This window comes from Pygoscelis adeliae, unplaced genomic scaffold (genome assembly GCF_000699105.1).
Source record: "Pygoscelis adeliae isolate BGI_AS28 unplaced genomic scaffold, ASM69910v1 Scaffold47, whole genome shotgun sequence".
NCBI classification, from domain to species: domain Eukaryota; kingdom Metazoa; phylum Chordata; class Aves; order Sphenisciformes; family Spheniscidae; genus Pygoscelis; species Pygoscelis adeliae.
The window spans coordinates 652,944-675,944 of record NW_008825255.1 but is presented as its reverse complement, the minus strand read 5'-3'; the positions used below and the strand labels follow the sequence as shown (position 1 = coordinate 675,944).

The 23,001-nt window shown below is 38.5% G+C and overlaps 1 protein-coding gene across 1 annotated transcript in view; it reads right to left on the bottom strand.

Moving 5' to 3' along the window:
* The window catches only part of FYB (FYN binding protein), a 48,452-nt gene extending 29,385 nt beyond the window's left edge, over window positions 1-19,067 (bottom strand). The window contains exons 1-2 of the mRNA XM_009329430.1: window positions 18,980-19,067; window positions 12,086-13,232 (exon numbers count right to left, since the gene is read on the bottom strand). Coding sequence (XP_009327705.1) covers window positions 12,086-13,205 — 1,120 coding nt within the window. The 5' untranslated portion in view covers window positions 13,206-13,232; window positions 18,980-19,067. The remainder of the gene's footprint in view (window positions 1-12,085; window positions 13,233-18,979) is intronic.
* Between the last annotated feature and the right edge of the window lie 3,934 nt (window positions 19,068-23,001).

The following is a 23,001-nucleotide window of genomic DNA, read 5'->3' as shown; positions in this document are numbered from 1 at the left end:
TGGGAACCAGTACTTTGGCCAGGGCCAGTTGTCCCCAGTCCTTTTCAAAATTGTAAAATAAATTGGACTTGTGCAAGGGTGATATGGGCTCCAGTACTGACAAATCTGAAATGACATGTCTCTATTTATCCCCTCCCTAAATACCAGGGTATCTCACTGCCTGGATGAGAGATTGGCACATAGATGAAGAACAGTATCTAATTATCAACCTGAGCAGAACAGAAGCAGTCAAAGAAAAAAAACATTTTTAACACTCACACCTGCAGTTCAACATCCATTGGCTGAACATACAAACCCTGATGATTAATTCAACCCGTATTGCAATAAAATGTGATTACTTGGCACAAAGCTTTTAACTGGCAACAATGACAATTAATAATCTTGATAATCTCCTTTGAAGTAGGAAACTATCCCATCCTGACAGAGGGTGGTCTGGCTTCAGCTATTCATATTTTTCTCACACCTTGGCTGGACTGCAGCAATAATGTATACCTACTCTCAAAGTCAATAGTGCTTAAAAAATTCCAGTTAGCTCAGAACAGCTGTATTGCATCTTATCAGCAGCACACTGTCTTGCAAATGCATTAGCCTGGCCTCCAGTCTCTACACAGTCCAGACTTAACTGCAAAGACTTAACTCTTAATTATGTTTAAGGTATCAGGCTGTAGCATCTAAGCCATCTACTGCCTTGACCCAGAAATTTCTAGTCCAAGATTGCATACTAAACAAAACTGGAACTGAACAGCAATGCATATCACACTACCTTCCGTTTCAAGTTCATTCTGATCACACCTACTTCACCATAAATACATAGTAATAGACATGTGTAAGAAAATCCCTTCCATAACAAAGCAGTCTCTTGCACATACAAGGGGAAAAGCTGTTTCTTCACTTCATATCCTAAAAAGCAGACCATCCCCCTCTTTCTTTGGCCTAGAGGATGGCCTTTGGCAAGACCTTATTCCCTTTGACCCCTGATGCAGTGAGCTACTGATGAGGTGTTGATCCCTTCTGCTTTTATTAACGTAAAGAAAACCAGAAAATGATCAGCTACTGCAAGGAGACTCCAAACATTCTGCAGAAAAAAATGCCTGGAATTTTAAATTTCTTAATGAATTTCTTTAGTTTTTATAAAAAAGGACTTCAGGATTTTTCAAGCAGTTACAGGTCAAAAGTTTTGCATTTTGAAAGAAGCATCCTTTTATAAAACAAAATGCTTTTGAGCTACTCTGCAAATGCAACATTGTTTTTCAGTTTTACTGCAAAACACTTCACCATTTCTACATGCAAGGTCTGGGAAGCTTTCTGGGTTTTACAGAGGGTTTGCTAAGAACCTGCAAAAACATCTGCAGCAGCTGATCACCCACTTCCTACCTTATTCATAATGTGCAGAGAGCTGTTCTCTGCTCCACTTCCCTAACCTGCATATTCATTTAGATACAAGCCATCGTTTCAGGTTTCACAATTATGCTGCTTTGGAGCTGCTCAAAGTAAGCAGGTAAACGTACAACATTACTGAAGCTCAGTGCTTTTGATTATACTGTTGTCAGACATACCGTAACAACAGAGACACAAAGATTATTGGAGACATTGCTCACACCTTGGAAACAAAGACCACAGAAAGCTTTTGATTATTGCCTTCCTTGAGTCCACACCCCACTTTAAGAAACACCCAGGTACAATCTTTTCTTCATTTTCTTTTCTTTTATTCTATTCTCCTCATCTTTCCCAACTCTACTTCCAGTTAGATGGTAAAGCTGTGTTTTCAGCATTGTACAAAGGAAATCATCTCCATAAAAAGGGGGAATTTTGGAGGAAGGGAAAAGGGAAAAATGGAGACCTAGTGCAGGTCTCCATCCATTTTAAGACTACTTTGCTGATCATCGCTCATACATCATGAAAAACATGATCAGAGCAGATGGAGAATTTGTCCTGTTTTAAGCAGAACTTCCCATTGATCTCAACTGGGAAATCTTGTTTCCAGAGCAGATGCACAGACTACCTTCAGGGTATTTCACATAACACCTTATGTGAATGCCTTATAGTCTCAAAATGACATAGAGATGACATATTAAGTGCCAGATCACATACCTGGTAGAGGGTTTTTCCCATTCTATGTGAGAATGTAGAGACAAACAGATGAAGATTAAGCAACACCTGAAAGTGAGCATCTAAATCTACATTTAAGGTTGAGAGCTGAAAAACATGAAGCATGCGTGTAATCTTACTCCCAAAAGAAAACCCACAGGTTCCATCCAAAGTACTTGGGCATGTAAAAGCTTGCAGGACTGAGCTTTATGGTGACTAAATATGAGGTTAGATATTTAAAACGCTTTGTCTGGGCAGTGCTGACTGGCATAAGGAAAGTAATTTCAAACTACAGATGTATAATCATACACAGAAGCCTATCCTTATCTAAAGGGGAACACAAAATTAATTCCCAATTGATGTATAGGTTAAACTTTTAATTGTCTGATAAAAAGCCTTAATGATAACTTCTTTTTTTAATAAGGAATATTTACAAACCCCAGCCAGTTAATTTCATATTGCATGGTATCATTTCATATGCAAGAAAAAAGAACTGCAACTGGAAGTATTCAGAGATGGAGGACATGTAAGATAGCAATAGTTTAAAGTAAATCTTTGGTAAATCATTTATATTTGAAAGAGAAGGCAAAAGAAAATGCATACAATAATGCAAAGGCAAGCTAAAGAAAATGTACTAGGAGACATTTACATAAAACTTGACTATTTATTTCCCAAACCAACAAATTGATGAAGGGGTTGATAATTTCATAAACTTATTGTACAATCTGAAAAATAATTACATCATACATAGCATGCAATTCTAGTTAAAAATTAATCATAGCAGTATAAACACTGATATATAAAACATCAGTTGCATAAAAAGTTCCCATGCAACAAAGTCTTGCATTCAAATAGTGGGGTTTTGCACATTTTCTCTTCAGGATCTGCAAACAAGGAACATCATTGTTCCAAATGCACACATTTTACGAGGGTTCAGTTTCGAGTGGAAACCGATAACCTCAGAAATGTTCATTAATAAAACGAACTTTTTAGGATAAAATTAATTGTTAGTATACTGTTTCAAAAGCTTACTAACATGTTTACTATGAAATGCTTAATATTTTGTTTGTCTCTATTAGTTTGAATATTTATTTTAGTATTTAATAATTAAGATCAAAGCTTTCAGGAATGACTGGCTGTTTCCTATAATGAACTATTTGGACGACTAACTTAATTAGTCAACTTATTAACTTGTACGTTGTTACCCATGTAATGCAATGAAATGATGAAGATTCATTAAAAGTGTTTCTTCCTGTGAACCAAAATAGGTCTAGGAAATAAAAAGATGGAAATACTTCCTCCAGTATTGTGTATATTGTCTCAAATTCAGGCATTATGCATGCTGCATAGGTTTTACATCTGTGAGCCACTAAGGAAATATTATTTAAACAGTAAAGAGAAATTAAGACTCCCCAGCTCAAAGAGAAATTTCAGTACATACCAAACTTCAAACATATGAGAAGTATATTGCAAACGCTCTTGTAATTATGAGTAAGCAGACTACAGAGCATTTTTTTTGGAGCTAGCTAAACACCAGACCTTTAGGGTTCGAGATGCATTCTCCAAAAATAGTACCAGCAACACGTCCAGAACTTCATCCCCACAATATCTGGGAAAAAAAGTGGGTTTTTTTCCACCTTTACCATAAAGCTGTCTGTAAAGTAATGTGATATGCTGGATACACTTCATTGCTACAATTAGTTGCAAAGTAGATTTTCCACAAAATATGTATCAACTTAAAGAATGGGAAACTTTGAGCCAGTTTGTATCTGCTGTGGCTTAACCCAGCAGGCAGCTAAACACCAGGTAACCATTCGCTCACTCCCCCCACCCCCAATTGGATGGGAGAGAGAACTGGGGAGGGGGAAACAAAAAAGTAAAATTTGTTGGTTGAGATAAAGACAGTTTAATAGGACAGAAAAGGAAGGGAAAATAAAAATAATAATAATGGTAAAAGAATATACAAAGTAAGTGATAGTGATGCACGATGCAATTGCTCACCATCCGCCGACCGATGCCCAGCCAGTCCCCGAGCAGCGGCCCCCCCAGCCAGCTTTCCCCCAGTTTATATACTGAGCATGACGTCACATGGTATGGAATGTCCCTTGGGCCAGTTTGGGTCAGCTGTCCTGGCTGTGCCCCCTCCCAGCTTCTTGTGCACCTGCAGCCTTCTCAGTCGGTGGAGCACGGGAAGCTGAAAAGTCCTTGACTAGTGTAAGCACTGCTTAGCAACAGCTAAAACATCGGTGTGTTATCAACATTATTCTCATCCTAAATTCAAAACACAGCACTGTACCAGCTACTAGGAAGAAAATTAACTCTATCCCAGCTGAAACCAGGACAATATCATTCTTATTGAGCTCTAAATTAAAATTATCAATATAATTTGTATTCACATTATTTTCTGGGATATGGACAGGTTTCAGAATACTTGCAGCTTTAGTACAGCAGCACTGCTTGTGTACTGTTACCCATGTAATGCAACCAAATGATGAAGGTTGTATTTCTTCATGTGAATCAAAATAAGTATAGGAAATAACAAGATTTCAAAAACTAAAACAAAGAAACGTAAGTAAGCAGAGAGAATTACTCAGTTCCATCAGTTTTACTGTTTTTCTCTCTAGCAGTTTCCTTTCTGTCACCTTCCATGCTAAAGTCACAGCTGTCTTTTTTTTTCCTCCTTGCAAATTCTCCTTTCTAACTAGTGTTCTCAATACTCCTTTGCAAAGACTCCTTTTGTATGTGGTATAATCCCAAAGACATTGTGTTAAAACCATCCAACACTGACCCTGCTGGAGGGTGGACACTGGTTTCTAATACAGCATAACACGTCATGTGTTTCATTCATTCCTTTCAGAAGTCTAGACCTATTGAGAGAATATGTTAGGCATATACTTTGATTCAAAACAGAATTGGCCTCAAAACAATTCAAACTGCATGTCAATGTGTATTTGGAGTTGCTAATAAGTGATCATTTACGCTTACTCAACAGAATTAACAGGTGCATTTGCATGGTTTATCTTCAGAGTCCTAAATCCTGCATCTTAGATTCTGAAGTCTCCGTTCAGGAATGACTATAGCTGACTTGATGGGATTTAGCATAGTCAACTGCAGGAATGACTCTAGAATTCACAGATAGACTATAACAAGTGTATACATGAGAAAAATGTATTTCTGTGTCTCCATACTATGATATAAACAACACATATCTTACTGTTAATTTTACTAGAATCAGATCATCTGGAAGGGAACAAGTGTGCCACATAAGGCCTGACAAACAAAAATGGAGATATTTAGGGGAAGATCTGTGAATGTGCCAATTGCAGAAGCTATGACAATTCACAACTGAGAACTGTCCTCTGGTGAGGACGTATTGATGGATACATTTTATTCCTTTTAAACTAAAAATATACATTAAGTTATTTGAAAGATGTTGCAGACTGTTGTGGCTAAGGAAATAATCAAGGGCAATGAGTTTAAATACTAATTTGCAATGGGTTTTTTGTACTTTTACTTCCTAGTGCACAACAGCAGCAAGCTGTACCCAGAACAATCTTCTGCAGGGAAATACTAAATTTTGGTTTCCCTCAAGACTTATTTTATCTATAACTTGGACTAGATTTATCTATTTCCTTAGGTAGATAAATACATTGTCTCATTCATATTCCTATCAGGATGGTTGCATTCGTTTTTAAATTGCAGTGGTTTATCTTTTTCAGTGCTGTAAGTCATACGAGCAGTTTAGTTTGTAGTCTTGTCCACGTATTTTAGCAGAATTATATGGCAAATCCTTGACCAATTAAAGGTAATGCTTCACAGACTTCAATGTGGCAGGGTTTCCTCCATAGCATTAATATTCTTTGCTATGGAGACTCTTAAAAAAGCTGAAAAATTTTCTCTCTGACTGAAGCAGACTGAAAGCATGTGTCCACTCTTTGCTTATTGAAAAATTTAGTCTTACATGCATATTCTGTAATTATGGTGCATGTAATTATAGCTGGAGAATGAAGATGTGAGCAAAAAGACTGAAGGCAATTTAATTCAGCTGGTCTTTGGAACTTTCAGGTTGAACTATTGAAAGATGGCCAAAGAAATAATACTGAAATTAGAAAGGAATTCAAACCTCTTTTTTGAAACTGACCTTATGCCAATCCCATGAGCAAGACGACTCCTTTGGGGTCAGACCCACACAGGTGATGTAATTGCACTTGTACCAAACTATGTACATTGTGTGGGATTTCATACGCTGCGGTCTGATTTTCATGATAAATGCACAACTTTGATTATATTTCAGCTGAGCATCATTCTTCAGTTCTAGGAACTTCAGAAATTGATTCTCGTGTTTCTCAGAGGTGTAAAATATTTCAGTATAATGCTGCTGAAAGAAGAATCATTTGGGTTCTTTCACTTTCAGAGAAGGAGAAAGAGGAATGTCCTTAGAGGAAAGCTGAAGAGCTTTTACATTTGTTTCCACTAAAACCTACTCGTCCGGATTTTGTAGTTGCTTTCAAGCATATCCAGCAAAGTTAAGTTCTTGGGAGATCTGTGTGATCATAATTTCAACTTAATTTCCATAGATTTCAGGTAAATTATGGAGGAACGAACAATAATAAACATCAATATCATGAAATCTAATAAAAGACTAGGTAAAAAGCCTCGAAGGTCTTCAAGTTCCCACAAATAGTGTCACTTCAGTACATTTTTGATATCGCTTAAAATTAACATTTTAGCTATGTATAACAAAGTCCAGGCATTATGTTGCACATAATTACCATGCTATTCTGAAATTATCATTTTGACACTTTCTTGAGCTGTACATGGTTTTATGGTGTGCTATAGTTCACGTGTGCAAACAGAGGCATCACATCATTACACACAGTCCACCCTGAACAGTGTTGTTTGATATCATCACCTACTTTTAGTTTCATCTGTCTTAGAAACAGATGATTTGGCTCAAGTTACAATTCTTTTTATCCCCTTACACCTTAATACTGGGCTGTTGCATAACTTTATCCAATCTAGCACTGAGGTAGAAAAAGAAAACCTACATTGACCTTTTAAGTCCAGATTCTGCAGTAAACAGCTGTGACATCCTGTGATAAAAAAATCCCCTGTTCTTTATAACTTTGGAAGCTGCTGTTTCATCTTGCCATCAAGTAAGAGCAACAACTAACTGGTTCTAAGGGGCTTTGCAAACACAGTTAAGAGGTTTACTGTCCTTGGGAGTTGTGCTTGATTGTTAATTGCTTTACCAACAGAGTGTTGTGATAACTTTGACAATGCACCTCAAATTTTCATTCCTCCTTTCTCTTTGTTTGCCTTACCCGACTCAAATAGCCATGTCACTGTGTGGGTACACAATCCATCGCAGAACAGAACCTCAACAAGGACTCAGACACAACCATAACCCAAATTATAAATTATGAGAATTTTCTTACATGTCTTCTTTCCTCCTAGATTCAGTACAGTTTCCTTTTGTTTCTCCCAGTACAGCTCAAAATATTGTCCCTAGCTGAAGCCCCAGTGTTGATCATTCACGAGGCATTCAGAGGTGTTTAGAGCGCTAGGCACTCTGAGCCTTCAACTGACTTTATGTGGGTGGCCATCTGTACATGCACGACCCACTGAGGTCAGCCCAGGTGCAGTTCTTCCCTGAAAGCAACAGTACGGTGTGGCCTCACGTGGAAAGCTGTCAGTAAAATGACTTTGCTTCTCTTCTTTTTTCTAACAAAGCCCTGTTTGCACTTTGGGTGTTTATTATAAAACAGTATCATTAGTATTATTTTCTGAATCTAGAAAGCACATGCATCTCATTGATTCTGAGCTATTGTAAATATGATCTACTCTCAGGGAAAATTGCTGTAACGGGACATAACACAGGAATTTACCAGAGTGCCAAGTATTCACAGGCCCAGTCAGGAATTCCTTAAAGGCTTCCTTCACTGGAAAATAGTAACGCATCAATAGTCAAACTTTCCTCAGAAAGACACTTGTACCTACAGAAGTTTTATCAAGAAAAGTTTTTCAGGACCAGGTGAAACTTTCTAATCCAAAGCAAGGTCAACACCAAACCAGCATCCCTTAGTATTCATGCAGGTGTGGCGGACATTTTAAATCCTTCTCCCACACATGACTAAGACTGCTGCATCTAAGGTAAATCTTTCAGACTCTAACATTTAAAGTTATTTCATGCCCAGTGAATACTTGATTATGAAAAAACAGTAAAGCAGCTTTCATGGGAAAGAATAACAACCAAAGAAAAAGGGGTGAATTGCTACTTCTGAGAAAGCCGAGTTCAAACTCCTGGTTTAAATCAGGCAATACAAGGTTTTCTGCACCCCAGGCACATGCCCCTGACAAGTATAACAACCACCATGCATGGAGCTTTTCTTTTCTCAGAGGACAACACAAAAGTTATTTTGCCCTAGTACAGATCAAAACCCCCAAAGGTTAGATGTCAGAAAGCTTTGTTGGATGGGAAGACCATTTCCATTTGCTTGTTCTTCTTTTTACTCAGCACCTGAATCACAGCAGCAAATTGAACAACTATGGCAAGCTGCTGTTTATCAGGACGAAGTAATGAGCAGGAAGAATTTGTGCTGTGGGGGTGGCATCTTCCTGACATGACTTTGGTTCTTGAAATGACAGTTAAAAAAAAAAAGAAAACAATTCAGTTTAACTGCCTTTCCAAAGCAGGTAGGTTTTGTCATTCGAGTTTAACATTCCAAGAAACCCAGCAGCAATGAATAACTTTGTTCAGCTGAAAATGAGTTTGTTCAGGATTCACTCTAGAACACCTGGTCTCTCCCCCAGAACTGTTCTACAGAAAGTTCTGGCCACAAAGAAATGAGCTGCATTAATTAAAGCCAAATAGAGCATCAAGCTCTACATGCCAGCTCTACAGGGGAAGGCTGAAGTTCAAGGCCGCTATGAACAGCTTCGTATTGATGTGTTTTCTAAATCTTTCAGTCTTGCCCTGGACCCAAAGACTGTGAAGTAGAGAAGACCATGTCTGACCCTTTAGTTCTACTTAGTTGGGTGTGTATTTTGCAACATGTTTGAAGAACAACCTGTGCCACCATACTGGGCAGCTCTATCCTTAGCTCACGCTCCCAGTGCAACTCATCCAGGCCGGTGGCTGCACTAGTGCTGGTTAGACAACTGCAGAGCCTCCTTCTAGCAAAGTTCTGGTATTATTCTTACAGCCCTGTTCACAGTATTCATTTTAAATGCATAGGATAAATATTTCTAACCCTCAGTTTTAAAAAGAGGATGAAAAAATGCTTTGTGTCTATAACTGCATGGGAACCAGAAAAAAAATGTTAATTGAATAAACAATAAACAAACAAATAAAATCATTCCTGCATTAATTACTTAAAAATAAACTAAAAAATGTATTTTTAAAAAATTAATTGCAGTTTTCGGTGTTTCCAGCCTTCATCAGGACTTCTCAAAGTTCTAGCTAGCAAAGCTCTTATTGTTTTTGTTTAATCAAAACACTTGCTGGTGTCATTTGCTGAAAATGCTGCTTTTCCATTTTGAGACTGCTCTGGGCACTCGAGTAAAGCCCGTCATGCTGAACAGTGCTCTACGGAGAAGGGGCAGCTGCTCAGACTGTTGTATATTGCCAATTTCTTTTAAAGAGATACACAAATTTACAACATTTGAGGATCTGGCCCTGATCATGGATTTGTGAGAACATTTCCATAACTGTAGGGTAACACAGGAAAATCAGAATGTAGCAGCTAACAAGAAAGTACATTTTATGTTACTCATATGCTCCTAATTTTTGAGTGGGATTAATAATAACAGAATATATAGTTGCAAGCACACTCTGTGTTTTTAGTGTGGCTTTTAGTCTTTAGAGAAAGTCAGCTCTGAGCTTTTTCATCCAGTCATAACCCCTTTGAATGTCTTCTGTCTCAGGAAGACCAGTCTTATGTGTATTCAAAACTGCTGAAGCACAAGCCATACTGTATTCTAAATACAGAAGGCATAAGGACAAATTTTGTATCAATTAAATTACATGAATGTACCTGATGTACTGCATATGCACAGTGTGTAGTTATTCAGAGCATCTATCGTCAGCTACGTTAGGCATCTAACTTTAATGCCCTGAATCACACCATTGGGCATCTCCCTTTCCCACTGATGACACTGAAAATTTAAGAGTCTAAGTCTGATCTGTTTAATTAAATCTAAGAGAGATGGTTAAGGCAGACTAATGTAGGTGAAATGCCCCTCATTATCAGAAATTTCTTACCTGTGTATATCACCTGACACAATTAGTTGCAGGACATAACTGATTAAAATTACTTGAGCTAAAAAAATATAGGTAAGGATTGAATATATTCTTTGCTTCTTGAGCTCAATGCAGAAAGGCAGACTAATGTAGGTGAAATGCCCCTCATTATCAGAAATTTCTTACCTGTGTATATCACCTGACACAATTAGTTGCAGGACATAACTGATTAAAATTACTTGAGCTAAAAAAATATAGGTAAGGATTGAATATATTCTTTGCTTCTTGAGCTCAATGCAGACAGCAGTGCATTAAGGAAAAAAAAAAAAATAACCCTCCCCAGTAAAAATTTAACACAATAACAAATTTTTATTTCTGTCCTTTTTTCTCTCATGCACCGAGATCAAGAATAGCTTTTTTCTGGACCCATACAACTTAAAACTTTGATTTTAAAATGTGATCAGAATTTGTTATGCAATCATAGTTCCTAACACCTGGTGCTATAAAAAAAAAGAGAAAACCTCCTTCAGCTACTATAAAATGTGTAATAGAAACATGTCAATTGGCATCACCCATTCCAACTGAGTGGCTGATTTTAACTTTTTAGAATTGCCAAAGAGTGCCTAAAAGCTCTGGAGGTAAACCTTAACCCAAAGTTTGAAATACAGGTGATTTAAGGGAGAATTAAGGACATTCAGAACCTCTGCAAAACAGATCTCTCCTTCAAGGAGGTGACAGTGGATATGTGGGTCTAACTTTAGGAAACTACATTTTTACATGAGATTTTCAAGGGCATATTTTGAGTGCCTCAGAAACAGCTTATATCGTTGTTGCAACTTGTCTTATGCGGTGAAAGGAACCTGTTGAAGCAGAACTTTTTGCGAGAGTGGAGTCACAGCAATTTCTTTTTTTCACAGGGATTTGTGTCCTCCCAGATATTTCGAATGTATTTACAGAAGCTGTCGTCACACACAAGACCATCTCAAATTTTACAGAAACCTGGTGGCAAGCCTTAATATTCATGCCTGGATTATGACCATCAGAAAGTTCAGAGGCTTGGTTCTTTACAAAAATAGTGAGGCAGAGCCATAGGTGCTACTAACTGCCACACTGCTGAAGTCATGCAAACCTAACAGAAAACACTAAGTCCAGGAGATGCTTTTGGAGTCTGGATTCAGATCTGGGTATAAAATCAACGCAGCTCCATGTGGGAACAATTGATTCTGTAATTTTGCATAGTGTTCAACTTTCTAAACAAACTTTAAAATACAGCAACTTATAGGGTCACGCTATGATTAGTCATTGTGAAAGGCAAAAAAGAAAAAAAAATGTGGTTACTACAGGTTGTAGTATATAATTTTGGTGGCCCTCAAGCTGCGTGCAGGAAGATACTGTCGAGAACAGGACACACAACATCAACTTCTCATTTATAGGAAGCCAGGACTTAAATGTCTGTTGAGAAAAATATTTAAACTCCCTGACACAAGTTATAGCTCCATCTAAGTAGTTTTGAAAAACAAATAAACCCAATACAGAAAGCATTCATCCTACACCTTATCGCTGAGGGAGAATATAATTTTAATCTCTGTCCTGTATGGAAGAGACACAAACATAAGTTAAAGCTTTAAGGGGTTGTCTGATGCACAAGTCTCATGTTATTTCTGAACAGAAGAGGGGATTCCACCTGAAATGGATCGGGTACTATAATGCATAAAAACCCCAATACCCAAGAAAGCAAGAACAGAGAGGACTCACTGCCTTTTGGGCTGCTCTTCCCAAACCTTTCCAGGTCCACACTGGGGGGTCTGCTGGGCTTCTGTGGGGGCTGGCCTAGCTTGAACAGTGGGGGCAAGGCTTTCCGCTTGGGGGTTCCTGAGCTCCTGTCCTCATCTTCTTTCTCTCGTGATCCACCTGATGGCCTTCCTGCAGCAAGTGCTGTGTTTGTCTTACAGAACTTAGAAGAAGAACCTGATTCTTCCTGGATGATTTTGTTGAGAAAGATGTTCTTGGCAGCACTCATTCCCTTTTCTTCAGTCTTTTCCTCCACGTTTTTGGGGATGCCTTGAGATGAGCTAGACCAGTGGCCAGTAGGCTTCAGAGCCATGTTAGAAAAATGGCTGCCTGCAGATTCTGCAGCACAGTTACTATTTTCATCCATTTCCTTTGCTGCTTTAAATGAGCCTATATTTGGTCTAGGGCCTGATAGTCCTTTTTGCAGAAAAACATTTTTATTAGAAGGGTCTTTGTTGTGGGAGACCTCATGGTTTAGAGAAGGTTTCTGTGCAAGAGATGGTTTAGAGAAAGGAGGCTTGGGCTCATTTTCTTGTGTTGCAGACATGAACTTCTCCTTAACTCCAGCTACTTTTGAAAATGCTGGTTTTGCCTCACTCTCCTGTGGTGCAAAATTTGAATTTGGTTTTGTTCCCAGAGGATTTTTTTCCTTCTCATGAAGAGCAGAGTTAAGGAACTTGTTGCCTGCAGGTTTTGGATACAGAGGCTTTGGCTCTTCTTTTGCCAAGTCACTGGTTTTGGTGGGGGGTTTAGTGCATCCAGCTTTTCCATCATTTTCTCTGTTAGTCGCCTGAAGCTGAACTCCAAACCTTTGTGCCATTGGTTTCAAATATGGGGGCTTTGGATCCTTCTCTCTTTTATCATCAATTGAAGGCTTGACCCCCACAGGAGGCTTAGGATGAACAGGTTTGTGAAAGGTACTGGGTCCTGAAGGAGAAGTTGCATTTCCTTGACTTGCAAATTTCTCAAGTGCTGCTTTCCTTGTCTGTAATCCAGAATGGATAGTTTGTCCTGGGACTTTGAAGGGTCGACTGTTACCAGAAACATCCTCTGTGGGGCTGTTACCCGTGTTAAATTTCGCCATGAGTGACTTCACATCTACCTTGTCATCCTATAAGCATACAGAAGACAAAAAGAAAGAGCGGCAATGAGAAAGTCCCCGTTGCAATGTTCACACATACGGCACTTTAAAGAGTTTCCTGGTCTGAGGCTTGTAGTACTGCTGATTGGCTGTGGAGATATTGTAGCACATCTTCCTGTAGGGTTAGAGAAGCTGAGCATTTTGTTACATCCTTGCTGTGGTTATAAAATCTAAAATTTTCAGTGCAGGTACTGCCTTTAGAGAGTGGTCATGCAGCTCCTTTTGGGCATACTATAATTTCTGTTTATTTCTGGAATTGGGAACTGAACACCTAATAAATGTAAGAAAATACATACTACTTTAAAGTTAACGTATCCCTAAAAATATGAGTGCCCTGTGGTGAGAAGCATAGACTGTACTAGAACCTGGATTATGTACCAGACTAGTGTTATTCCTGCCAACTCTTTGGAGAACTGCAAGTTTCTTTGTGAAAACAGAAATTCTTCTGGTTTGGTGTGTGTGTGTCAGTTTTTCTTTCCCTCCTCAGCAATTGTCTTCCCTGCTGTTCCCCCCACCCTCACTTTGTCCTTGTTTCTCTTCTCCATCTTGTATCTGAAAAAAACTGTGCATGTGTGGATGGAAAATGAAAGTATGTGGAGTAAAATAGGAAGAAATGACAATCAATACACCCAGATACTGTCAAAGATACTTAACTTCTTGGGGAGGGGGGGAAGTTGAACAATTCCAAGTAGATAAAACCCAGCTTCATTTGAAAATGTTTTAATTGGTCAGCCCTATTCAATACCTTTCAGGACCAGTCTTTAATATGACCTGAGAGCAAAAGCTCAATACTTTTGAATTCAGTACAATTAAAACACAGTGTAGTGAAGGATGGGGGCAAAGAGGAGTGAACTGGTCCCACTGTGCTGGGGCCACCTTTGGGTTCCAGGAGCCCTCTGCAGCAGGGTGTCCTTTCCCATCCAGCAGTGGCAGCAGGGGTGCAGCTACGGCAGATACGCTGGTGTGTCTGATTCGCAGCTTGTTTAAGTGGGATCTGTTCTGTGTATGGAAATTAAAATGTAAGACTAATGGTATCAAGCAGGGATGTTACATCTAGGAAGGGCTCTGAATAATTTGTTTGGAAACAAAGGAGTGTCACTACAAAGCACAATAAATAGGGGTCTGAAAAAAAATTTAGAAAGAGGTTGAAGAATGAACTGTGTCTTCACTCAGTACAGTTCAGCGGATGTTCAGTAATTTTTTTTACTTCATTAGCAAGAGCTTCTAAATTGGGGTTCTGCTCCTTTTGCCTTCCATTTGATTGTGTCACATTACATTAATTGCCTGTTATGTTGGAATAGTTTTACCTGTGACTTCTGCAACTTAAAGTTAACTTTCCTAGTCCTTCAGTGTCACCAAGAAATTTAGTCTTTCCTAACTGTTTGTATTACACTAAAAAGTTGCTTACAATAAATGCAGCCAAAACAAGATAGACATATATGAAACTTATCCCCAGAGCACCATATTGTTATCTCTTTTGCACATATAGGGAGGGGAGGAAGTACACATTTACTATGGAGATTATCAGGTTTAAACCATCTACTGCTGTTTGACGCATATACACTCATACACACACACAATTACACTGCAGAGATAGGTATATGTATCACTAATCATTCAAGATTTCTCTCACAATACCTCACAAAACACTGCTTTTACCCACTTAAACAGAAATTGAAGCTAACTGCAATGCCAGAGAGAATAACAAAGCCTTTTGTCTCTGATCTCTTTTGACTTTGTCCTAATGCATGCTTTTTTTTAACTTCTGTAACAAAATCTAAACCATCAGAGATACTGTAACTTTACCTCAATTTATAAGTCTTCAGAACTTATAAATTACAATCTGATCAGCTGCTTGGCCAACTCAGCTGCTCATTTCTTTTGAAAGTTACAGCAATAAATTGATTTTTCTGCTACCTCTTCCATTTGAAATTTAAGAAAACGTACTGTGACAAACTACAGTAATGCAAATGTTCTGGACAAGAGACATTCAGCATGTAGACCTTTTGGAAGCTGGAAATGTGGCTTTGAAGAAACTTTTCTTGTTATGATATATGGTTTCTGAGTTTTCTACATTTTGCAATAGCAAGATCAATTACATTCATACATGCTTTCAAATGCACTGAACCATTCACTACTGCCATGTTAGGACTGTCAATGGATTTCTTTTAATAAATTTCTTCCCAGTACTGTGAACAAACCTTGCCCTAGTCATGCAGATTTACAAGCTCTTCAAGAGTAAAAAGCTCCTGGGCATGTGGAATGGTTTACAATGAGAAATGTAGCCTCTCTTATTTACTTACAGTGAGTAGTAAGTGGTAAAGGTAATACTAAAAATGAGAAGAGAGTAAGAAACTGTGAAATCTTTCTGCTTCTCTGTAACGTACGTCACCAGTTCCTGTTTTCATAAACTATGTTATACTAGAAGCCATATTGTGGATTCTAATGCACAACTTGACTGGCCAGGTAGACAGATGGGGAACTGGGAAAAAGAGAGAATCTTTTATTTGTGACCCTGCTCATAGAGTAATCCCCGCAGTTTCTGTGTTTCCCTTCCCAGAAGCAACAGCAGTTACCTATTCCATTAGCACATACAATACGTTGTAAATCATGAAATGGGAACTTGAAAAGATTCTGAAGTGAGATTAAGTTCACCCTACCCTTCCCCTCTAAAGTGCAAAGTGCCTGTGGGACAGAGGAGTCTCATGCAAGAAGTACTTGAGTTATTTTCTGAACTTTCTCTTTGCGCTCTATTGGGAAACTCAGTGCAAAATATTTTGGCTTTTCAGCTTCTGATCTGAACTGGAAGCAGCACATAAGGTGCACAGTAACATTTGCTTTGATTCGAGATCGTTGCATTATTCAAATGTGTTTGCTCAAATCTAGAACAATACCCAGGTTTTAGTTCCCATGCCATAGATTCATCAAGGAGATTTGTGTACACAGTGCTTTCCCAGCCTCCCACTGCCTTTCACAGAGACTCACACAGATACCAAGATACACTTGTACAGAATTCTTCCACAACTAGGTCTTAATTACACCTCAGTGTAAACAGGTGCAATTCTCCATTATTTACAATATAACTGCACATTTCTGTACAGAAGTACAGTGTAATGACAACACAAGAAACATAAAGGTTCCAACTGTGTCCTTCCTGAATTTACTGTGAATATTCCAGTCTCAACTAGCAGCCTGATCAAAAAACATTTGTTTTGTTTTGGCATAGATATTCTCTCATTATTTACTTTCCAGTCTTGGTGAAGCCAAAAGATCATTTCACTTCAACTTCCCTTTGTGGTTGCTCTTTCTTCAAACAGCAACACTGGATCAATGAAAGGAATAGCAGATGTGTGTGCATACGATCCTTAATTAAGCAAATGAAATCTATGTAACTGTTGACTGTACAAGGAACTGTGTAATTCTTCAAAATACATGCAGATCTGATTTATAAAGGAAAACACCCCATCTTTTCACTTCTCACCTTAACTTTTTCCTTTCCATTCCCAAGTGATAGGGTCTAAACAGGCCTTTTAAAAACTCATAATCTTTTAACAGAATCAGATCTTGATGAGTTTGCTAGAAAGTAATGACATAAAGATTATAAAGCTATCCTTTTAAGAAGAAAAGTTTGTATACTCATGAATTCTGTGACAGTGAAATAACCAGAGAAGCTGATAAACACTAAGGGAATTGAGCTGTAACCCATGGACAGGATATAAGGAATAAGGAACTGGACAGAAAAGGCAAGGAAAATGACATATGAAAGTTATAGAAAAATACAGATGTGAAAATTATTTGGCAACTGTATGGATTTCAGGGAGTTTAGCTGCTTGCACAAGATGCTCGTGCCATTCTGAATTCATGATAAATTATTGTTTGACTATTTCCTTTTCCAGACAGAGGGACTTCAGAATTATCATTATGCAACTTTGTTGTTTCCAGAAGAGATAAATAATTTCCAAGTTGCTTTTCTTCCCCTGGAGTCTAGTTTTAATTACAAGTTAAAGAAGACTCCCTCTAACAGTGAGTGCAGCATTTGGAAAGTGGAGTTAAGGTGTTGCAATACTCTGTACCTATGAATGTAGGTAGCAGAAGTATGAAAAGAAGGCAGAAAGACAGCATCTGCCCAAACAAAAAGACTTGCTGATACAATGGTTGGTATACAAGAGAAATAAGCCCTCATCAGATACTAAATAATGAAGAGGCAGGATAGTCTGCTGTCTGGCAGACCTCCGGGATGGAGAGGATAGACAGAAATCTAGGGGATTCCCCAGTGAGAGGCTGACAGCCTCTGTGTTATCCTGAAAGCATCGTTTCAAACACCCCTCTAACACCAGCAAGACAAAACCAGCACAGTCATGAGGACATGCAGTTGTCAAAATTAGACAAGACAGTGTTCCAGCCTGATCACACTGTATTCTGTATCTTTTCCTTGTGCATTCCTCTACACCTTTGTTGTCACTCTCTTGTCACTTTTTCTCATCTTTTACCTAATAGCAAGACCAACTACATCATATTGCAGGAAGATGAGAGGACAATATAGTTCATCCAGTCCAGGTCAGTTTGAGACCAGGACTAGTGAAGGCATAGTGCTTGACCAGAACAGCCAGGTGACATCCCAGCTTGGTCCCAAACTATTGCTGTCACAGCCTATGCATGAGACCAAAGCATCTATCCATGCATGGTCATCTCTTCGTCCTATGTCCTGATAAGTTCCACACAAAGTTGCACTTTTATTTTCTTGCTTCTTTTTCGTACCTGTCTATGTCAAAATCAGGAAAACTGCCAACCATTGGCAACTCAGTCTTCAAAAACAAAAGGCTGGCAGCTTCAGTTTTCCGCCAAGAACTTCTATCCAATAAAAACAGAGTAACAAATGTTCCTTTCCGAAAAAGGGTTATGATTTTTTTAAATGTGGATTTATATAAGCACAGAATTTCATGATACTTAATAATTTTGGCTTCTAAAATTATTTTTCTCAGATGCTAATCAACAGTTTTCAGAATAAAGCAAATTTTCTACCGAGTCTGCCCAGAAATGAAGCAGACAGATCCCTCTTCACTCAGAACCATATTTATATATAGTGTATACAGTGACTGCCTTATGAACGTCTTTGATTTGACTCTGGTTATTCCACTAAAGCTAATGTAACATCTCCAAGTCTCAAGGTAGAAAAACTTGAGTTCCTGCCACTGAAAAGTTCCTACCCTTATTTCTAGAATTTCAAGATCCCATATGATTTTAGAGGAAATTTTGGGCAGTTTTAAGACATTGAGTACCTTTCTGACTCACTGCTGGAAAGAAAAATATTTTCCATGACCCACTACAAACAAAATACATACACTGATAGCTCAATCCAGACTATAGTATATTAAAAAATACCCCACCCACAAACCAACCAGCCACAAATAATGCAAAAGGAATTACTAGAAAATAATTGCCTTTAAGTAATACCATTTCTGTTATTATTCAAAATGCAAAGGTCACATGAATTAGGACTGCTCTTAGTAAAATTTCAGGGAATGAAACACAAAACTTCAGGAGAGAAAAGTCCATTTCATCAGCTTGGCATCTTTTCAGCTCCACAACTAATTGTAAGTAAAATCTGCAATTAAAATTTCCAGTTATATGAGGTTATATGTAATACCTTGTGCTGATTTTATTTCTCCTGGAACTTTGCACGTTTATTTCTAAGACAAACATATACAACAATTTACCTGGGTTCTCCAAAGCTCTCCAAGATTTCAATACAGGCAGAAAAACTGGCTCCCTCAATGAGAGAATCCACGGGTATATCACCTTAACATTCTGGTCTGTTTGCTAAGAGCAGTTCTGCTTGTCAGCGAGGGTTTGCATAAGAATGCTGCTTGTGGGTTTCATCATCATGATCAGTAGAGAAAACTGCTCTCCTCAGGATGTTAGGCAAGAAGTGGTGGAGGAAAAGGGAACTAAAATGTGTTCAGACTGTTTGGCTGCTGCCATCAGCAGTATTCACCATGTTATATCTAAAAGTATTGCATTTACCCCATTTTGCAGAGTCCTGTGAAGCTATATTGGTGCATACAAGCTACAGTCTTTACAGAATAATGGCTAATGAAATGTGTGTGGTAATTACGACTGTAAAGACAAGACTGGACCGATCTCTTGGGTGATCAAGTCTAGTCCCCTGCTACCATCGAGAATCACTGCGTACACTCCCACTTATCAGGTGTCAGCTAACGTGTTTGTTTGCTCCCACCTTTGCCAGTAGGATCTCAAGAGATTCTGCTGGCCAGTTTTTTAAAGCTTTTGCTAAGTGGAAATATTTTTTTTTAAAACTATGATCATACATTTCTTCTGCTGTTCTGCCTGTGAGTTCATTACACAAATCAAAGGATGGTGATATAGGATGGGATAGGAAAACTGATATTGAGAAAATAAGCTTCACAAGAAATTCTAAACCTGTGTTTGTGCTGAAGGTAAAGCCAAACCACGAAGGCGGAACCCTCTACTAGATACAGCTCAATGAAGTTGCTGGAGCTCTGCACAGGGATGAGACAGCAGAAGAAAAATTGTGTGTCTTTGAGCTTCATAAAAGGTTGTTTGAATCTTCCTCATTGTCTATCACTTCTCCTTCTGCACAGCTTCCTTAGTATTTTTCAAAACATTTTTGGGTGTCAAAATAAAGCATTGGAAGTGCTTGATATTTCCAGCTTAATACAAAAACTTCTATCTTAGCTAGTTCAGAAGCTTATTAGAGTGCTGGATGGAGTTTATTTGAGTTAAAAACACTGCCACGTGCTTTATATTTGCCACTTGCCAATGATAACTTTTTTTGCTACATAACTCAGTGTTTTTTTCTTAGTGGGAGAAATGCAGTTCTTTATGCTATTCATACTGCTAAACACTGTATTTTATTTATAAAATCATATTTATTTTTGAAAATAAAAAATCATTACTGATGATAAAGCATTTATTATTAATATTAAGGCAGATTAGACATTGTGACTGTTGCTATTCTATCTGGCGGTCTTCATGATTGTTTTAAGGTGCTAACTGTAGCAATATATTCATTTTGCTACAAATCATGCAGTGATCAAAGAACAAGCTCATCTTTGCAATTCTGAATGCTAGACAGTTCCTGTTGTCTTCTCTTTCATCCAATACACAGAAACAAATATATCCCTAACAGATAGAATACTGCTGAGAATATAAATTGCAACAAACACAATTAAAATAACTGTTTATGCTGTGAAATTGCTGTGAAAGTTGCCCATCTGCTATGTCTACCATATTACATTTTACACTTGCAGGTGCAACAGCTTCCCAGATCCTGTTTTTTCCACTTATTTCTGTAAAGGATGTTTGTGAGTGATTTGGGGGAATTAGCTATTTTTAGGTGAAGAAAGAATCTGGAGGAATTAATATTTTAAGGAACAGGACCCGCAAGCCTGAAAGCAGCTTATAGATATTCTGCCTTTAACAACAGCAGCAGCAGCAAAATCGCAAGATTATATTCAAGCAAGACAAGAATATCAATAATGATAATGCCTTCTTACGTATAAGCATGCCATTCCAGATTCCACGTAGACCAAAACCAGCATCTGAATCCCAGCATAGCAATGGTGTGTTACTGTTCCCATGTGCAACTTTTATGACTGCAGCCTTAAGTATTTTTTCTAATCAGAACATTTATTCAACATTCTGTTTCCATGTACCTTTGGGAAAAGTGGCTGCTTAGGAATTAAATTTGTCAAAAATAGAGGAAAGAAAAAAGGGGAGAAAAAGAGCCTTACTGAGTTTCTCTGCCGTAAGTGCTAGTCCATCTTTTTAAGGTATCTTTGATCTACTGATGTTGTCCTGTGCTCTGAAATGGTTTTAAAGGTCAGACACTCCCATCTGAACACCTCTGGCTTTCCAATTCAATGCTCACAAAGAAAATCATAGTCAGGATCTTGTTACTTCCACAGCTGTGTCAGTACCATTGTTGGAGCTGGTGTAAACTGAAGTGACATGATACAAAATGAAAATATCTTTTTTTCTTTCCATGTTGTTTTTAACCTGCTTCATTTCATTGATCTTAGTCTATTACATGATCCCAAAACAGGCGAGACAGAATAACAGAATTAGTGGTGAGTGAAGGTGGGAGAAGAAAAAGACAGAAATGATTGGCTGGGGCAGGTAATCCTTAAACCATGTATATATAGGAAAAAAAAACCTACATGGGAGAGCACCTTTGGACAGGTGCATTAATATCATTAAAGCAAGTTGACAATCTCTTTCCTAAGTCAGAATAGTGTTGTTCTGTCTATCTGTAATATACAACACATGCAAATATGCAAATATCTCTCTCAGCAATAGAAAGTCAACGTTAGCACATTTTTTCACCAAAACTTCTCTTCCTACCTCCTCCTCACTCTCATGGGGCTTTTGCCTCCTAGGGGCAGACTAGGAGCAGCAGCAGAAATGACATATTTCTCCATTGATAGTCTCTTTGTACATACTTGTATGAGAGAGTTACAGTCTAGCTGGTTTCATGCTGCTCCTGGGGGATAACACTTCAAGTATGTGAACCTCATCAGAGGGCAAGGCAAAGAGTAAGCAGTCCTGCTTAGCAATGCTGTGCCACTGCCCAGAGTCAGGAGTTCTGGAGAAAAGTACCATGCTGTTGTGGCGGCAATCCTGTTACAGCATCACTTTGGAAAGTATCTAATTTTCAGTAAAAACCTGATATTTCTGAACACTGGCAGAAGCTTCTGCCTGCAATTGCTACAGCATGCTATGAGAACAAACGTTTCTTGTAGCATCCGTCCACATTATCTTTGTGTCTGCAGACAGGGCTAGACTTCCTGAAAAACGTGCTGTTGCATTTCCATCAGGTTGCCATTTGAAGGTGGTTTTAGTATTTCTGACAGAAATTTGATGTGGTCACGAGCGAATTAGCAGCATTCTCTTCTGTCTACATGCACTGTCATGCTTATGGGAACAGCTGGGCTTTCCAGATACTGTTTGTGGACAACTGACACGCAGAATTCCCTGAAAGCTCCTCAAGTCAATGCTGTGGCTCTTTTAAGCTGTCATAATTCAATCCTTATAATTTTATAACCATTGACTATTATTACTATATTTATATTTGTCTCAACAAGGAGTGCAGAAATCTGTTTCCACTATTTATATTTTTCTATACTAGAGAAAGGTAGAATTGGCAAATTCAAGAAAGAAGTCAAATGACAGTGGCAGTCTCCTTACCCCGACTATGCTTTGTGAAGGACGTATTTCTGTCATGAAGGAAAGCCCAGTGTAATCCAGAGCATCACAGTCAGGTGCTTTTTAAGCTCCTGGTTTTCTGCTTGGGTGTATGCACTGTAATAAATCACTCCCTCCAGAGCACAGTCCTTCCTGTGGACATCTAAAGCTGATGCAAAGCACCTGCTGTACAAAACAATTTCACACACAAAAACCCAAGTCTTTCTTTTTTGTGACTTGACCTTAGAAGCGTTCTGTTGGCTCAAATCTTAAGCAATTCTTCTTTGAATACAAAGCTTGTATTCAGGTATTAACTGTCATATTCCACCAAATTACTCATCTTCACTGCCCTGCAACTCCTCCCTCTATGCTCTGCCCCTGGGCTGCCCCTCAGTGCCCGCCACCATATCACAGGCCCTTCCCTGCCCCTTTTGCTGCAAAGCTCACTCATGCAGGGGGCTCAGATTAAGTGGCTTTTGAGTTAGGCTTTTTTGCCCTGCAGACTGTGCGGTTT